The sequence below is a fragment of the Balaenoptera acutorostrata genome, chromosome 4, assembly GCF_949987535.1.
Source record: "Balaenoptera acutorostrata chromosome 4, mBalAcu1.1, whole genome shotgun sequence".
Taxonomy (NCBI): Eukaryota; Metazoa; Chordata; class Mammalia; order Artiodactyla; family Balaenopteridae; genus Balaenoptera; species Balaenoptera acutorostrata.
The window spans coordinates 105,209,329-105,227,151 of NC_080067.1; the positions used below are offsets into that span (position 1 = coordinate 105,209,329).

The window sequence follows — 17,823 nt, forward strand, 5'->3', positions numbered from 1 at the left end:
TGCATAGGCCCAGGACCCAGGATGCAGCAAGGATATCCCGGATAGGGCTGAGGCCCCAAACTGTCCTGTGGATCTTTCTTCTCTGAACCCAGACACCATCTGTCCTTCACCTCCTCCCTTACACCTTGAGGTATTCTTTTCAATGGTCTAGACCAGTCAAGGAGGGTTAATACCCAGCTAATGTTTCTTAATCCCTCGCCCACAGAGCTCCCAGACCCTCCCTCACCCTGTTGAGGGCTAAACCTCCTTAAGGTTCTTCAGCTCTGGTGTCTCCCCGGCCAAAAGACCTGCCAGGCTTCCAGGCTGGGTTTGGTCCCCTCTTGGAGCTCACTCAGCCCCCATGTTCCCTGCAGTGGGCTGCATTATACAGTGATAGCTCTTATCTTTTCTTTCCTTTGCCAACTCAGCCTCCCGGCAAGTTACACTACAGCTAAAATCTTCCCCCAACGTAGTTTATTCACTTCTTAATCCAGGCCTTTAACACTCATTGAATCTGCTAGAGAGTCAAGCATGCCCACCCAGCTAATGATATGCTCTGTGTAAGAGCTGCTGGATGCTGTTGTGGATGATAAAATATACTGCCTTGAAAAACTGGTTTGACCCGCAGCCATGGAATTTCCATCACTGCATCTAGCCACCAAGAAAAAAAACGTAGAAACCACCACCAGTGGCTTACGTAATTATCTACTACTAGAAATTAAAATCATCCTGGAGACTTAAGGGACAAATTAGCCCATGACAGTCCTTCTTACACTTTTATGTCCAGACAACATGGAACTGTGGCATGGTTACTGGAACAAAAATATCTATCAAATCTATGTTAGCTTCTTTCCTCATTTCTCTAACGTGTGTGTGTGCGCGTGCGCGCGCGCTGGGGGTCAGGAGAGGAAGGAGTGTGAATGTCTGTCCTGCCTAGCTTACCGGAGTTGCTGCAAGTACTAAACGTGAGAAATACTTGGCAGCACTCTACAGCTGTAGGATCCGTATGTTTAAATCTCTTCTTCCTTGAGCAGCCAGACACACCAGTTCCTAAGTTCTATGCCAGTTTAGTAAAACACTTTGCTTTTCCTATTTCTAAAATAATTAAGTGGGCACTCTAGAAGCAAGGCCTGGGAAGATTTTTATGATAGAACTGTGATATGGAGTTGATCCCAGAAAGTCTTTTCCTAGAATTTTCTTAGGAGTCCTTTAACTAGCGTTTCCGACTCCTTTTAAAAACTAGCCCATAGGCAAGGAGTTTCCCAGGCTCCGCCCCCACCAATCCTACAAGCTCTAGAAGCTCTAGAGGACTAGAACCGGGGACGAAGGGGCCTTCTATACATACAGGAGTCAGGGTTTGCAACGCTGTTTAGAAATATAAGTCGGGCAGGGGTCTCTGGCCACATTTCTCCCCGGTTAGCCCTCAGCGCGTCCAACCCTACTTTGTCTTCTCCCTGTGATTGGGTGAACCGCAGACCAGAGGTTGTACGTGACAAGAAGTCCTCTTTTATCTCCGCCTTTGCTTCCATTGCCGTCTCCTACCCAGCACCCCAGTTCTCTACCCATGGGACCCGCCCTTCTGGGGACGGTGGATTCTTTTATCTCCCGGGCGCGCCCCTGCAGGCGGCGATAGAAGCCGGGACTACAGCTCCCGGCATTCTACGCCGGGGAGCCGACCCGGTAGTAGCTCTTTTCCAGCGAAGTTTCCCACTGCCTGCGCCGCTCGCCGCTCGCTGCTTGGGTCTCCAGGGCGCTCAGGGGCCTGTCTGCGGGAGGTGGGCACTGCCCAGGGTGACAGTGCGGGAGCATGGCCATGCACCTGGGCAGGCTGACCGCGGGCCCCTGCTGGCTCGCGGCGCGGGGCGGCTGCGGGGAGCTGCGCTCTTGGTCCCTGCGCTGCGCGGCCGGACGCTTCTGCCGCCCCCCTGGCACCGCTTGCCCCGAGCAGAGCCGCGGGCTGGGGTACGGCCCTACTGCGGGAGGCGGCCCCCGGCTGAGGACCGGGCTGGCCGCGGGGCTGGCGGGGCTGGCCGGGCTGGCCGCCGCCGCCTTCGGGCACATGGAGCGGGCGGAGATGGTGAGCAAGAGCTCGGGGCCGCCGAGCCCCTCGCCGGGGAGGCCGGAGGAGGAGGACGACGAGCTGGCCCGCCGCTGCAGCTGCTTCATGGCCTCGCCTGTGACCGACCTGCACGAGCTGCGGAGGAGGCCGGGCGACATGAAGACCAAGATGGAGCTGCTGATCCTGGAGACCCAGGCCCAGGTGTGCCAGGCGCTGGCACAGGTGGACGGGGGCGCCCGCTTCTCTGTGGACCGGTGGGAGAGGAAGGAAGGTGAGGAGGTCGGCCCCTAGCGGGAGGTGGAGGTGGGGAAGAGAGGTCGGGCTTTAGTTTGCAGGCAGAAAATGACTCAGAATAGGGGATGGGAGTAAGGAAAGGGGTACCTACACAGCGACTGCTAGGTTAAAAGGGACACCTTTAAAACGATTGATACTGACAGGGTCATCAGCCCTCAGCTTGCAGGTGTGGACCCAGATCTGCTGTCGCTCTAGTACTGGACATTTAAAAAATCTTTGCAATTTTATATGGCATTTTTCATACAAGTCTTAAGGTCAGTTTTAGCCAACAGGCTTGGATGTCCAAAGTTGTAACTGAGCATAGATTTTCTCCACATTTCCTCTGCTTCTCTGGGTGCGTTTACCCTTTCTCTTCCTTTGGAGATGGAAAAAGAAAGTCATCTCCTCATTACTAAGGGTAAACCAGTCTCCTCCAGCTGAGGGAGTTATTGTGTCATTGTGTCTTTTTCCCAGGTTGCGCAAGAAATATTTGACCTGGCTTGTCAGTAGTTCTGCCAAATGCACCCATCAGATTTCCTGCCAGGAAAATCTTTATTTCCACTGGTAAAATACTTAAGTATTAAAACCTAGTTCTTACAGCGTCCTACATTCATGACCATGTTATTGCCTATACAGTGAAACCTTACATCTTGGTCATAAACTTAAAGGATTTCTGATTCTTCTTACCTGGGACTACTGCAGCAACTTCTCATCAGCTGATTTGGGTCTGTGATACTGCCACATTTATTTTAAATGAAGTTAAATCTGGTTTTCATAGTGTTTTCCATCTTGTAATTTTTTTAAAAATTAATTTATTTTTGGCTGTGTTGGGTCTTGGTTGCTGCGCGCAGGTTTTCTCTAGTTGTGGTGAGCGGGAGCTACTCTTCGTTGCGGCGCGTGGGCTTCTCATTGGGGTGGCTTCTCTTGTTGCGGAGCACAGGCTCTCGGCGCGTGGGCTCAGTAGTTGTGGCTCACAGGCTCTAGAGCGCAGGCTCAGTAGTTGTGGCGCACGGGCTTAGTTGGTCCGCGGCATGTGGGATCTTCCCAGACCAGGGCTCGAACCCATGTCCCCTGCATTGGCAGGCAGATTCTTAACCACTGCGCCACCAGGGAAGTCATCCATCTTCTAATTTTTTAAGTGAAGACTGTTGAATCAGGACACAACCTGGACTAGCTGTGTGACCTTCAGTAGTTACTTTTTGTGCCTCTGTTTCCTCATCTATGAAATGAAATTTAAAAACATGTGAATGTATTATAAGGGTAAAATAAGGTGTATATATATGAAGTGCTGCAAATATTGTTTGATGCTTAGAAAGAACTGAGACAAATTGTTTTTTTTTTAAAGTTTATTTCAGCTTCACAATTTATTATTGATAATGTCACATTAATTTTCATTGTTAACTTTTTTTTTTTAAGTATTTCTTTATTTATTTATTTATGGCTGTGTTGGGTCTTAGTTTCTGTGTGAGGGCTTTCTCTAGTTATGGCAAGCGGGGGCCACTCTTCATCGCGGTGCGCGGGCCTCTCACCATCGCGACCTCTCTTGTTGCGGAGCACAGGCTCCAGATGCACAGGCTCAGTAGTTGTGGCTCACGGGCCCAGCTGCTCCGCGGTGCGTAGGATCTTCCCAGACCAGCGCTCGAACCCTTGTCCCCTGCATTGGCAGGCAGATTCTTAACCACTGCGCCACCAGGGAAGTCCTGAGACAAATTGTTTGGGCCACTTACTAGTTGCGTGGTTTTGGAGAAAGTATTTTGCCTTTCTGGGCCTCAGTTTTCTCATTTGAAATATACAAGGGTCGTACTGGATCATCTTATGTCCCATCCAGCTCTAAAAATTTTTAGAAATAAAACAAGCCAAACATGAAGCTTCATGAAACAATGAACTCTTGAGGTACCTCTAGTGTCTTAGAAAAACAAACCAGCTACTAGTAGTAAAGCTCATATACCTAAATGTTAATGTGTGTCTCACTCAGTTCAAGCTTCCGAATTCCTTAAGCATTTCAGTATCTGTTTTTTAATTACCTGTAAACAAAATTAAAAGGCAAACAGCACACGGAGAAAAAACAATTGAAACAATATGGAACTCTTAAATTTGGCAATACTGGAACACTCTTTGAATATACTTATTCCTGTCTTTAATCTTAGCTTTCTCTCATGTATCACAACTGACAGCTGCCATTGTGAACAGTCTTATTTGAAGGGAAACTATTCCAGTGATTCATTTTAGATGATGACATAAGGATGTAGAAGAGAATTCGGTTGGGTGGTGAGGGGAGATAAAATATTCGCCCATGATCAGTAGCAAATGTCATAAAGCTAAGCTGGTTATCTAATTGTATTGTACTTAAAAATTATAAATATGCTGATATTATGGAAGATTTGGAAAATAGAGGAGGAAAATAACTCCTAATCCCACCACCTTCATGTAGCAGTTGTTTTTAACTTCGCATATACCCTTACATTCTCTCCTCATTTTACATTTCCATAAACAGGAGGTGGTGGCATCAGCTGTGTACTTCAAGACGGGAATGTTTTTGAAAAGGCCGGGGTGAGCATTTCTGTTGTTCATGGAAATCTTTCTGAGGAAGCAGCAAAACAGATGAGAAGCAGAGGAAAAAAGCTGAAGACGAAAGATGGTAAATCAGACGATCTCAGCAGCCTTTAATAGTCCCTGTAAACCTTTTTTCCCTGCAAGTTTTTTTTTTTTTTAATAATTTTCTCCTGAGGACAAATAGTTAATAATTCTTTTTTTTTTTTTCATTTTTTTTTTTTTTATTTACGGCTGTGTTGGGTCTTCGTTTCTGTGCGAGGGCTTTCTCTAGTTGCGGCAAGTGGGGGCCACTCTTCATCGCGGTGCGCGGGCCTCTCATTATCGCGGCCTCTCTTGTTGCGGAGCACAGGCTCCAGACGCGCAGGCTCAGTAATTGTGGCGCACGGGCTTAGTTGCTCCGCGGCATGTAGGGATCTTCCCGGACCAGGGCTCGAACCCGTGTCCCCTGCATTGGCAGGCAGATTCTCAACCACTGCGCCACCAGGGAAGCGCCTCCCCACAAGTTTTATTTATAAAGTACATATTGCTTCTGTAAAATTCCATCTGGGTGCGTATGCCAGCTGAACATGTTCACAATTACTTTTTTTTTTTTAACATCTTTATTGGAGTATAATTGCTTTACAATGGTGTGCTAGTTTCTGCTTTATAACAAAGTGAATCAGTTATACATATGTCCCCATATCTCTTCCCTCTTGCGTCTCCCTCCCTCCCACCCTCCCTATCCCACCCCTCCAGGTGGTCACAAAGCACTGAGCTGATCTCCCTGTGCTATGTGGCTGCTTCTATCGATTTTACACTTGGTAGTGTATATATGTCCATAGTTCTGAAGAACCTAGGGGCAGGACAGGAATAAAGACACAGACGTAGAGAATGGACTTGAGGACACAGTTACTTTTTAAAAATTATATTTTAGGAGACAAATTGAAAAGCACCCTTTGAAAATTGATTCAGAAACCATGTTGGAGTTAATTTGTATCAAGCCAGGTAATCGAGTGCAGCTCACTGCGTGTTTTACTTTCCAGGTAAATTGCCGTTTTCTGCTATGGGCGTGAGCTCTGTTATCCACCCCAAGAATCCACATGCTCCTACCATCCATTTCAACTACAGATACTTTGAAGTAGAAGAAGCCGACGGTAAGGGCTATGGAGGTGTGGAAAGTACTGTTGTGCAAAATGTGTATTTTAAAACACATTGGGGGCATAACATCTAAAATCAAGAAAAAATAAATACCATCTTAACTAGGTTTTTTGGGAAGCATGTGAAAGCTTATTCCTTGGCAGGTGCAATGGATTATTTACTAGATGTGAAAAGTGAAAGTGGTATTGGCTGGTCTCTGGCATCCCCATTTTCCTCCAACACACAAGGAATGATTTAATGAACCCGAACTTAAAGTGCACACAGGGTTCTTTGCAAATATAAATTTATTACATCCAAAGGAAAACCTCACGTGCAATGTTAAGTTGCCATTGAGAACTTGCTTTTGGCAATTATTTTCCACATAATGTAGCTTTGCCAGTCACTAGTGCGTTGTCAGTGGGTTTAAGATGGGGTGCAATTGATCATGCTTCATTATGTAAATATAGTTCCAGTCTGTGTTTGCCATTAGCTGGGCCAGCTGTTACCCTGTCAGAGCACCTGTGCAGTGCAAGCCACGCCTTTTGGTGTCTCTGCAGGTGTTGGCATTTAAAGCAATGTATTTAACTTTTCCTTTTGAGTAGTGTTCTGCATCTCAAATTCCACATCAGAATCACATGTCTTGATTTGGTAGGTAACAAGCAGTGGTGGTTTGGTGGTGGATGTGACCTTACCCCAACATACTTGAACCAAGAGGATGCAGTGCATTTTCACAGGACTCTAAAGGAGGCTTGTGACCAGCATGGTCCGGATCTCTACCCCAAATTTAAAAAATGGTAGGTAAAGTTATTGAACTTGTCATGACCGCTAAGTATTTTCCATTCCTTCTGTAGATCCTGAAGGCAGTACTGTGTTACTAAGTATCTTTTTCAGCTTACGAAGGTTGAACTGTTTCCTTCCTCCCTCCCTTCCTTCCTTTCACCAGAAGTGAGATATGAGTTTTAAGTGGTTTTAATACATTATTTTCTTAGGAATATTTGAATGTCTGTGATAAAAGTTGGGTAGCAATATCATTTTTGATACCAGATGATCTAGGATATAAACTTGAAGGTGATATATGCCTGAGAATCAGAGGCTTTTTAATCCTAAAGTGGGATATTAAATTCTCATCCCACATGAGGATTATCATCTCGTTGCCATGGAAATGTGTTAAGGCATGGGAAGGGTTGGAGAACTGTTAGGAGAGGTGCAAATGTACTGGAGATTTTGGACAAGGAGAAAGTGGGATTGGAAACTGTGTGAAAGGAACTCTAATGGTAAAGAAAAAAGTTGTGAGGAGACCCAGGATATTTGGTAGATGTGGAATGGAGTCTGTGCATAAGTTGTTTGGAATAATAAGGTACTCAACACGGCTTAGAGCTAATTGCCATTCTAGAAAAAGGAGGAACAGAAAGGGTTTTTGGGTTTTTTTTTTTTTGCTTTGCTTTTAGTGCTAATATTTGTGGAATCTTGATGTTATTTATCTAAGAATATGGAGTTCAGCTTTAAAATCCTCAGAAAATATAAGACATTGAAATAACCTCTCTTTGATTTGACATTACCAGTAAACACTGGACAGCTGTGGACACACAGATGTAGGATGAAGGGTTGTTTTTCTCTTACAAATCAGCTTCCTTTCAGGAGGAGGATTGGTGGGGTAGACATTCTCTCTCTTTTTTTTTTTTCCTTTTATTGCTGTTACTGAAGAACTTTATCTGAGTAGTATTAATAAAATATCTAGGATGCGGGCTAGCTAAAAAGTTTTTAGTGTACATATTTAGTAAATCTCTTCATTTCATAATATCATGAAAAGAGATTTGGAAATAACATGATTTAGTTAAAGCTGGCTTTACAGCCTTGCTCAGGATGTACTTTAACTCTGTTAATAAAATGTACCTATGAAGAAAAGCCAAGAAGTCACAGTCAGGGTGAATTATACCAGCACATCAGTTGTAGGGATTTGCATCTGCTGCCTTTTTTTTTTTTTTTTTAACTTTAAGCTATTAAGTCTATTTTTAAGATAACCTTTTCAATAGCTTTTAGTTTTTGTTTGTACAGGTTTTCTATTTAGGAACCCTCATTATACAGAGATAATGAAAACTATTTCCAGGATGTAAACTATACTGCAGATTTAGCAATTAGGAAAGACTTAGGAAATCTGCTCTAGTAAGCACAGGTGGGGAAAGACTCAAGAACAAATTGAGTTTCATGTGCTGGTTCACAAGGGCAACCTTTAATGTTCTGAAGACTCATTCTCTGAACATTTCCTTCCACCAACCCTCCCCTGAGCTATGCATGCTATAGAGTCATCACATTTTATTGCCGAAAGAGACCTTAGAGATAATTTACTCTACCTTCCTTTGGTGAATAAGAACTGATTCAGACAGCTTAAGGATTAACACTCCATCAAGGACCTGGTTTGTGTCATTGTTGGTAGAGGATTCCTGCCTGCTGCGAAAGTAGCAGTGCTTCTGAGGGCAGCAGCGTCACTTGTTTTAAGAAATACAGTGCTTTAAAAAAAAAAGAAGGAAATACAGTATTAATAGTGGACTCTTTCTTTTCAGTAAAGGTCTTAGAGTGCCACATTTTCAGATAGACATGTATTAGCTTGCCTATTGCTTTGTAGGTAAAAGTGTAAGCATTTTCTTCATTGTTGATAACTGCAGGAAGTCTGTCTAAAACTCTAGTTTCATTTTCAGACATGGACAAAAAGTAAGGGCACTGTGCTGGCATTAGTCAGGGATGGTGCGCTAAGCTGAAATGCTCACACTGATTTTCATGTCTGTCTGTTTTTTCCTCTTTGGTCCCTGATTTGGCCTTGCTGTATTTTCCAGGTGTGACGATTACTTTTTTATAGCCCATCGTGGGGAGCGGAGGGGCATCGGGGGTATCTTTTTTGATGACCTTGACTCTCCATCCAAGGAGGAGGTCTTTCGCTTTGTGCAGAGCTGTACCCAGGCTGTCATTCCTTCTTATATCCCCCTTGTGAAAAAGCACTGTGATGACTCCTTCACCCCCCGGGAGAAGTTGTGGCAGCAGCTCCGGAGAGGACGGTGAGTGAGTGACAGGAGAATGAACCGTCTCGTTGCATAACTCTGGGGGGTAGGAGGTCGGGAAGTGGAGCAGCCGTAATAAGAGTGGATGCTATGTTGTCTTGGGCAGATACTTTGTCAGAGTTTTGTTAATACTCACCCTAATTTCTTTTCATAACTAGATAAATATCAAGTGAATTAAAAAACATTGTATAAAATAGTATTATAAAAGACCAAAGTTTAATTTGTGTATACATTAGAGAACCATATTAGGCCTATAGTAAGAACTTGTTGAATTTATTTCAGCTGATTTCTTACAGTTTCTTCTAGCAATACCTTCCAGCCTTACGCCAAGATAGGAGAATCATTTAATGTTTTTGCTGCTTTGTAAATTTGGAATCACACATTTTTTTCACTTATCTTTAGGTTTTCATGGAAGTTGTTATGATGAAAATAATCACTTCAGAAATTATTTACACTTAGTGATAATATTTATTAATTATGGAGATGTTAATATGTGCTGGCTAATATGTTAGGCAGTGTACATCTAATTTTCTTCACAAACCTGTGAGATTGGTGTAATTATCATCATTTTACAGATGACAAAACTTAGTCTCAGCCAAGTAAGTCCCTTGCCCAAGTTTACACAGCTAGTAAATAAAAGATCCCAGGTGTGGAATCAGGTCATCGTGCCTTCAAAACTTGCAGACTTTCTTAGATGTGAATGAAGTTAAGTACGTCTTATTTCTGACCGTGATGCTCAACTTAGCCACCCTGCTTTGTGCACTCAGCTTGGTGAGCTCAGTTGGGTGACCAGCGTGAGGTCATCTTCAGTGGGGGTGTGATTGTGAATCAGCTCCAAATTATCCAGTCTTCCCTCTCACAGGGGTTTCTCGTTACCATCTTAATTGCATGTGTACTACTGGTCCATGGCTATAAAATGGATTTCCTCATTTATGTTAATTTTGTCTCAGGCATATGAAACTTTGGGTACTTAAGGAGGTAAAGCTAAAAGGTCAACTTAGATAATGTTCAAAGTCTCAAGGTAAATGTTTGTTGTTTATTCTTTCTTAGGACTACCTCTGCTTGCTTGCTCCCTGTTTATAAACTTGGGAAAATGAGAATTGATTAAGTGTTCTTGTTAGACAGTTCTTTAACAGTGCATCTGTTTTTGGACTTTTTTTTTTTTTTTTTTGGTCCCATGATTTCCCAGATACACCTTTACTACTCCTTCCCTTCACTTGAGTGTATTAGGTGCCTTCTATGGCTAGGGACCATGCTGGGAAAAGCTCACAGTTTAGTGGGGAAGACCATCCTAAGAGGATAATTTAAAACTCTGTGGAAACAGCAACAACAAACTCCAATAAAAAACAAACAAGAAACTAAAAAAAGAAAAAAAAAACTCTGTGGAAAGTGCAATGTTCTAGTTTTGCATAAGATTTCTTAAGCAAAGCTGGCAGGTTTCATGAATACTAATGAGGTGAAGCCTTTAAAACTTCTTGGACATAGGAATGATGTTTTATTTTGCTTGTTCTGTTTTTTATTATTAATTGACAACATATTTTGAAAGTTCCATTTGTGTGTATCATTTCATGTCTGTGTTTTTTGAATTAGGCGGAAGTGTGGGGTATTAGGTTAATTTTCTGTGGTGTGGTGGGTGACTGTACTTTCAAAGAGAGGCTCCTTCTACCACCCATGTCTCTGGGCCTTAAAATGGCAGTAATCTCTGGGGCTTAAGATAACCCCAGCTCTTTGCTGCGGTCATGAGCCCTGCCTTCACTTTCTTACACGGCATTCATAACCCATTATCTGTATTACTCTTCCCCACTTCCTCGCATCCCCTTCTGTATGACTTTCCCCTGCAGTGGTTAGGCTGCTTCTCTTTTGACTTTGCTGCCTCTTGCTTGGCTATCTCATTTAGTCTCTTGTCCTCAGTTACTACTATTCTCTCCCCAGACCTTGAACCTCCAGTCTTAGTCTTCTTTTTTGTTTTGCTGTATTTTGGGAAAGGGAAGCAGGATACAGTGTAGGTATCAGTTAAATTGAAGGGAGTGGTTAAGGTTCTTAGTTTATAGGAACCTCGGAGAGGATAAATGTATGGAAAGGATCAGAAAGATCAGATCTAAGCAAAACCTGGTGAGAGTCAGGCTGATACACAGAAAGGAGCATTGTTCACTCAAAACAGAAAAGCAGCACAGGGATCCTATAGAGGCTCATTTGGGAGCTCCTTACAGAGGTCTCTGAACAAGACATCTGTACAAATAGAGAATCACAGCCATCCCTTAAATATCATGTTTCAGGAGGGTAACATCAGGGGTGAGAAAGGGAGCTGAGAGACTGGAGTTCTTTTCCGTGGTCTTAGGAAGAAGTTAAGAAGATTCTCTTAAATTATCTTTTGAAACAGACATAAGAAGGTATTAAATAGTTATTAGTGCACGGAACTCAATCAGTGATAAATAAATGGTGAGGACTAGAAAGGGATCCATGAATGTAATTTATTTAAATTTTCTCAGAGCCTTTGGCAAGTTTCCACAGTGAAGGTTGCTTTCTAAAAATTGAAGGACTGCGGGAATCTAGAGAATATTTTTCTCTAGTTGTGATTACATACAGTAACCAATGCATAAACGGTAATATCTGAGGGAAGTTTAGACCAAGAGAGTAGTTTTTGAGTGAGTTGAGAAATGATATGAAGGGGGACTATTGAAATTTTCAGATTTATGGATCATTCTCAATTCTTTTGGGTAGTAGAAATTATCTTTTGAAACTTCAAAAGAGAAGAGACCCTTTTACAAAGGATCTCATGATGTTAAAGGCAATCACAGATTTTTAAGCTAGACAGAGTTTAGATATGACTCTATGGCAGTTCATGGAAAACTAATATCCTGAACCAGGTTTTAGTTGATGCTAAGGACTGAGCACTGCAACTCAATCACTACCTTCTATTATGACTTTGTCATTAATTTGCAGGAAGACTGAATTATATGACTGCTTATTAATGCTGTTAACTAGTTTAAGAAAAGGAAATATCTAGAACATATTAGTAATTATTAATAGATTTCTGTTATCTGTTCTTGGCTTTTCAATTACAAGAGCTTTACACTGTCTTAGTTCGTGTGAGTTATTAGCAGTGAAATGAAGTCTTTGACTGTGAAGCATCTCAGACTCTAGGCGAGGGCCAGAAAGAGCTGTTTTATCCTGATAAAGGGTGCCATTTGCTTTTCTTAATTGTTTTTGTGCCTTCAAGTTCTAAGCTTTGTGTTCATTCTGTTTATTTATTGGAAAACATAACCTTATTGTTTTGTAACTGCTCTATGTTGGGGCTGAATCTGTATCCTATTGTTTGTTGGATAGAATAGCCTTTTCTTTATGCCTTTCCAGATGGAGAAAACTCAACTGACGAGACTGGTGTTTTCTCTGCCAGTTCCAGCTGATGGGGTGGGAGGTGGTGGGAAGATGCCCCCCCTTTAAGTATTTGTTATGGACTAATCTTAAGAAAGGGATTACTCAGCCAATCCTTAATCTTATTTGATGTCTTTATGTCAGGTATGTAGAATTTAACCTGCTGTATGATCGGGGTACAAAGTTTGGCCTCTTCACTCCAGGATCCAGGATAGAAAGCATCTTGATGTCTTTACCTCTCACCGCCCGGTAAGAATAACTCATAAGAATAATAGTTATTCCCTACCCTCCACAAAACATGAACATTGACACCACAAATGTCTTTCCTAAAGACTCATTGGTTTTGACTTTGCTGCCTGTTTAAGAAAATCACAGGCAAATCACAGGAAAATCAAATTGGTTTTTTTAGGGGGTGGCAGGATAAATGATATAGCTTTATATGTGAGAGCAGGGAAAGGATAGAGGGAGTGAGAAGATAGGGTGGATGATGGTGTCTAGGGAGCTAGATTGACTGTTCCTACTTGGTGATTTTCTAGGAGGAGCTATGAGCAAAGCACATTTATATGAACATAACAACTCTTTAATTTTATTGGAAATGATTGCACTTGTGGGGAAAGGTCTTATTCTCCACTATGAAGTATTAAGCTTGTATGAAAGTATGCGGGATTATTTCAGATGCTTTACGTGCTGCCATGGTGTGCTTCCATAAAGGTTAATTGAATCTCTGTGGGGAATTTAAAAATCTATTTATGTTGGTGCTATTAGGTTAATAAAGATCTACAGTTGACTTTTTTGGCTTTGAGGAAGTGAGAATGGTGTGGATCCAGACTGAAATAGAAAAGATGAGAAAAAATACGACCATTGCTTGTTTTAGAAGAGCTAGAATCTTCTTTTCTCCATGAGTTTAAATATCCAAATAAGAATGGACTGGCTGGCATTGAAGGTCTGCCTTGCGTCATTCTGCTGTGCAGATCTAGCCTTGTGAGATCAGTACCCTCTACCATTGTCACTACGTTCAGAATGGCATTGGCTCTCTCCTTGTTTAGCTGTTGTTCATGGGATCTCATGTCCTGGCTGGATTCTCATGCACATCACTGTTAGGTGTCCTTGCCACCCTAGAGGCAAGATGTGATAAAAAGTAGACATGGACTTCCCTGGTGGCGCAGTGGTTCAGAGTCTGCCTGCCAATGCAGGGGACACGGGTTCGAGCCCTGGTCTGGGAGGATCCCACATGCTGCGGAGCAACTAGGTCCATGAGCCACAACTACTGAGCCTGCGGGTCTAGAGCTTGTGCTCCGCAACAAGAGAGGCCGCGACAGTGAGAGGCCCGCGCACTGCGATGAAGAGTGGCCCCCGCTTGCCGCAACTAGAGAAAGCCCTCGCACAGAAACGAAGACCCAACACAGCCAAAAATAAATATAAATAAATAAAGAAATTGACACTTTACTTTAAAAAAAAAAAAAGATTGTGAAAAATCTAACAATGAAATACAGTAACTGTGAAAAAAAAAAAAAAGGATAAATTTTAAAAAAAAGAAAAAGTAGACATGAGATCTTAAGGCCTCGGGTAGTCTACCTGATCTCTGCTGGCCTCTAATTATAATGCACATTCCAAACTGCAGGTAAGGGCAGATTATAAATCAATCCCTCACTCAACTGAATAACATTAACGCAACAGGTTATTTTTAGCTTCTTAAAGTCTGCACTAGGAGTCTGCAAACTTAAGGCTTCAGGACAAATCTAGGTCCACTTGTGTTTATGTACAGCCCTTAAGCTAAGAATGGAATTTACATTTTTAAAGGATTATTAAAAACAAACAAAAAAGGAATAGGCAAGAGACTGCAAAAGGTATGTGGCCCCAAGAGCCTAAGGTGTTTATTATGCGGCCCTTTACAGGAAAAGTCTGCCAGCCTCTGATCTAAACCAGTGTTTGCCAGATTTCATACTACAGTTTGACCATTTTGACCATATTTGTATATTTATATATAATCTGAGGTATTATTTACTTAAATTTTATACTCTTATTTTTTTCAGAGAGAAAATTAAAGGCAAACCAACATTTTTGTCATAAATAGAAAGTAACACATTAAAATAAATGCCGAAGTACTAAGCTAAAAAAAGTTTGCCCATGGATCACCTGAGATTCTATACTTTATGAAACCCTGGTTTATAGTAAAAGTATGTTTTGGCTCTGGAATATTAATATTAGCTAGAGTATGCTCAGGAATTATTAAGAAACTTTATTTCTTTTTTTTTTTTAAATTTTTATTTATTTATTTATTTTTGGCTGTGTTGGGTCTTCGTTTCTGTGCGAGGGCTCTCTCCAGCTGTGGCAAGCGGGGGCCACTCTTCATCGCGGTGCACGGGCCTCTCACTATCGCGGCCTCTCTTGTTGCGGAGCACAAGCTCCAGACGCGCAGGCTCAGCAATTGTGGCTCACGGGCTTAGTTGCTCCGTGGCATGTGGGATCCTCCCAGACCAGGGCTCGAACCCGTGTCCCCTGCACCGGCAGGCAGACTCCCAACCACTGCACCACCAGGGAAGCCCCAGAAACTTTATTTCTTTAGCAGCAAATATTTTTTAAAAGCGTAGTGGAGACAAAGAGGTATAACTCTTTTTATTACTCTTAGAATTTTATTTTTCATTTATTTTAGATAAAGAGGTATGTGTGTTGTTTATTTATTTTTTATTGTTGTTACGTTTTTTGCTTCTGTTTTGAACCTGCATAGATGGGAGTACATGCATTCACCCTCAGAGAACTCCAAAGAAGCTGAAATTGTGGACGTTTTGCGCCATCCAAGGGACTGGGTGCATTGATGCCGGCAGAGCGGTCTTCCTAGGGTCTGGGGGACACACAATGGGCCCCCTGCTCCGCTGGCTGGCACCACCGCCACTGTGTGGCACTTAGTTACCTGTGTCTCAGAGCTCCAGTCTTCTCCGCCCTGGAGTCTGCCTCCTTTCCTGCTGAAATGTGTTTTAAGCACCACGAGCTTCCGCTGGATGCTGTCGGTGATGGGTGGTGAGGTGGCAGCTTGTCAGAGTCAACTGGTTGATGTAAAACTCATTTATACTTTTCGAATCATTTGATAGGACTAGTTTACAAACAGTGACAATTTCCAAGAATTGCTTTAGGGGATCTAAATATTATAATTTGTATCAGGAAACTTCTCAAGTTATCTTTGTTTCATATATTTTTTAAAGATTTAGTTTCAGCCACAAAAGTCTGTTGTGGGATAAATTTTATGTTCATTAATTCAATGAGATTGAGACTAGTAATTTTAGAAAGCAACTGGAAATGAAAGTAAAAATTTTACTTTGTCATTACTGAAGTTGCTTTGATCATAATCTTTATATATCTTTCTCTAGAGATCATAATATTGTAAAATATTGACTTTTGTAATGATAGATATTTAGGAATACTTGAAATTTTCTTAATCTCTGCATGTGTTACAATTCAGTGATTACCTATAGTTAACTCTAAAGTGACATCACTGTTATTTAAACAAGGAATATCTAAGTTGTAATTTTGATTTTTGTAGAACTATCATTTGTTGATGCTGAGATTCTTTGCACTTTTGAATGTGAAAGCTTATACCCTTGGATTCTGATACTTAAAAATTTCTATTCCAGACATTTCTGTATGGAGGTTTAGACTAAGAACAATCCTGGGGATGTTGTGAATTTAGGAAATGAGAAACATTTTCCTTCTCTAATGAAAGCAGGCATAACTAGTGTAAGAAGCATGTAGGCATTTTATAAATATATTTCCTTGAATATGGACTAATTGAAATCGTCCTCTTTTTAAATTAGAGATTCTGCAACTCTTACCTTTGCTCTCGAGAGAAAATCACAACAGAGTTCTCAAGACTTCTTTGTTCATGTAATAATGTAAATATTTTATTCATAATATATTGAAGTTTGTAAGGAATGTTATCTTCCTACATATTATTAAGCATTATCTTGGAATATGTTGAATGTATGATCATGTGTGACTCTGTAGAGCTGGAAAATGTATGAATTCTTAAACTCTTACAATAGGTGTGCTGATAAATTTTATTATGAAATATGACTAAGAAATGTTTGTAGTTTTCATTTTTTCCAGGGTAATTGATATAGGGAAGATAAATATTTCTTAGTACTAAAACCATAGTTCCTCATTCCTAGGTATTTTACCCAAGAAAAATATGTCTTGTAGTTGAATTTTCATAGCAGCTTTATTCTCAATAGCCAAAATTTAGAAATAACACAACTGTCCATCAGCAGGTGAATGGATAAACAAGTTATAATATATCCATATGTTAAAGTACTACTCAACAATGAAAAGGAACATCTATTGATAAAGGCAAGAACATGGGTGAATATCAGAAAATCATTATGCCAAGTGAAAGAAGCCAGACACAGAAGAGCACTCACTGTATGACTACATTACATGAAAACCTAGGAAAGTCAAACTCTAACAAGAGAAAGATCAGTGATTGCTAGGGGCTGGGGTTGGGGAATTGATTGTGAAAGGGAACAAAAGAATGTTTTGAGGTGATGGAAATGTTCTGTGTATTGATTGTGGCCGTGGTTACCAGACTGTATACATTTATCAGAGCTCATTGAGCTCGACACTTAAAATCATGAAATTTTATTGTATATATGATTTATACTTCAACAAAGTTGATTAAATGAAAGAAAAAACACATTATTAGGCATATAGGAACAAATGTTCAATAAACTTCAGTTTGCCTTTTACAATAAAAAGTCCCCGTCATTTAGATCTGCCAGCCTATTTAGTTGTGTTTAGGGCTCTTGGGGTCTGGGCATTGGACTAAGAGAAATTTCAAAAATTTTCTGTGCCTGTCAGTTTTTCGTACTCTTCAGTAATCACGTATTTTTCTTACAGATGAGACTATGTCTGGGGAAAAACGTAACAGAATTGCATAACTATTGGAAAGTCATTCTGCTGTTATTCAAAATGAATTTGTTTCAAATTTGTACTGATGTCTGAGCCTTGGACACCTAACTGCTTCTGGCTTACACATGTATGTTGGTGGTCATAAGGGGTGGAAATTTGGGGGACGGATATAAATGCTTTGGAGCAAATTTCTAACCACTACTTTATCACTATACTCTGCTTACCCACCTATTCAACCGAGTAATTCATGAAATAAAAACTTTTCTGCGTTAAAGAGCATCAGATTAATAGGGCAGGTAATCTGTTTATTTATGATTTATCCTCCCACGATTCATTTGCTGTTACAATTCATCAAGGCTGGAATTGTCTGCAGGTGTTTTACTCACACGTCTGTGCCTAGGCTAGGACGGCTTGAGAGCTAGGCTCAGCTTGGACTGTGGACCTGGTGCCTACACGTGGCTCAGAACACACATTCTACCCAACAAGCAGAGGCAGTGCCTTCTGATCTAGCCCCAG

At 41.4% G+C, this 17,823-nt stretch overlaps 1 protein-coding gene across 1 annotated transcript; it reads left to right on the forward strand.

Annotated features, from left to right (window-relative positions):
* Positions 1-1,526: 1,526 nt before the first annotated feature.
* On the forward strand, positions 1,527-17,595 carry CPOX (coproporphyrinogen oxidase). The gene is made up of 7 exons (XM_057545958.1): positions 1,527-2,309; positions 4,806-4,949; positions 5,887-5,997; positions 6,633-6,774; positions 8,812-9,030; positions 12,553-12,657; positions 15,137-17,595. Exons 1-7 carry the CDS (start codon positions 1,787-1,789, stop codon positions 15,222-15,224), a joined length of 1,332 nt encoding a protein of 443 aa, XP_057401941.1. The 5' UTR covers positions 1,527-1,786; the 3' UTR covers positions 15,225-17,595.
* The last annotated feature ends 228 nt before the right edge of the window (positions 17,596-17,823 follow it).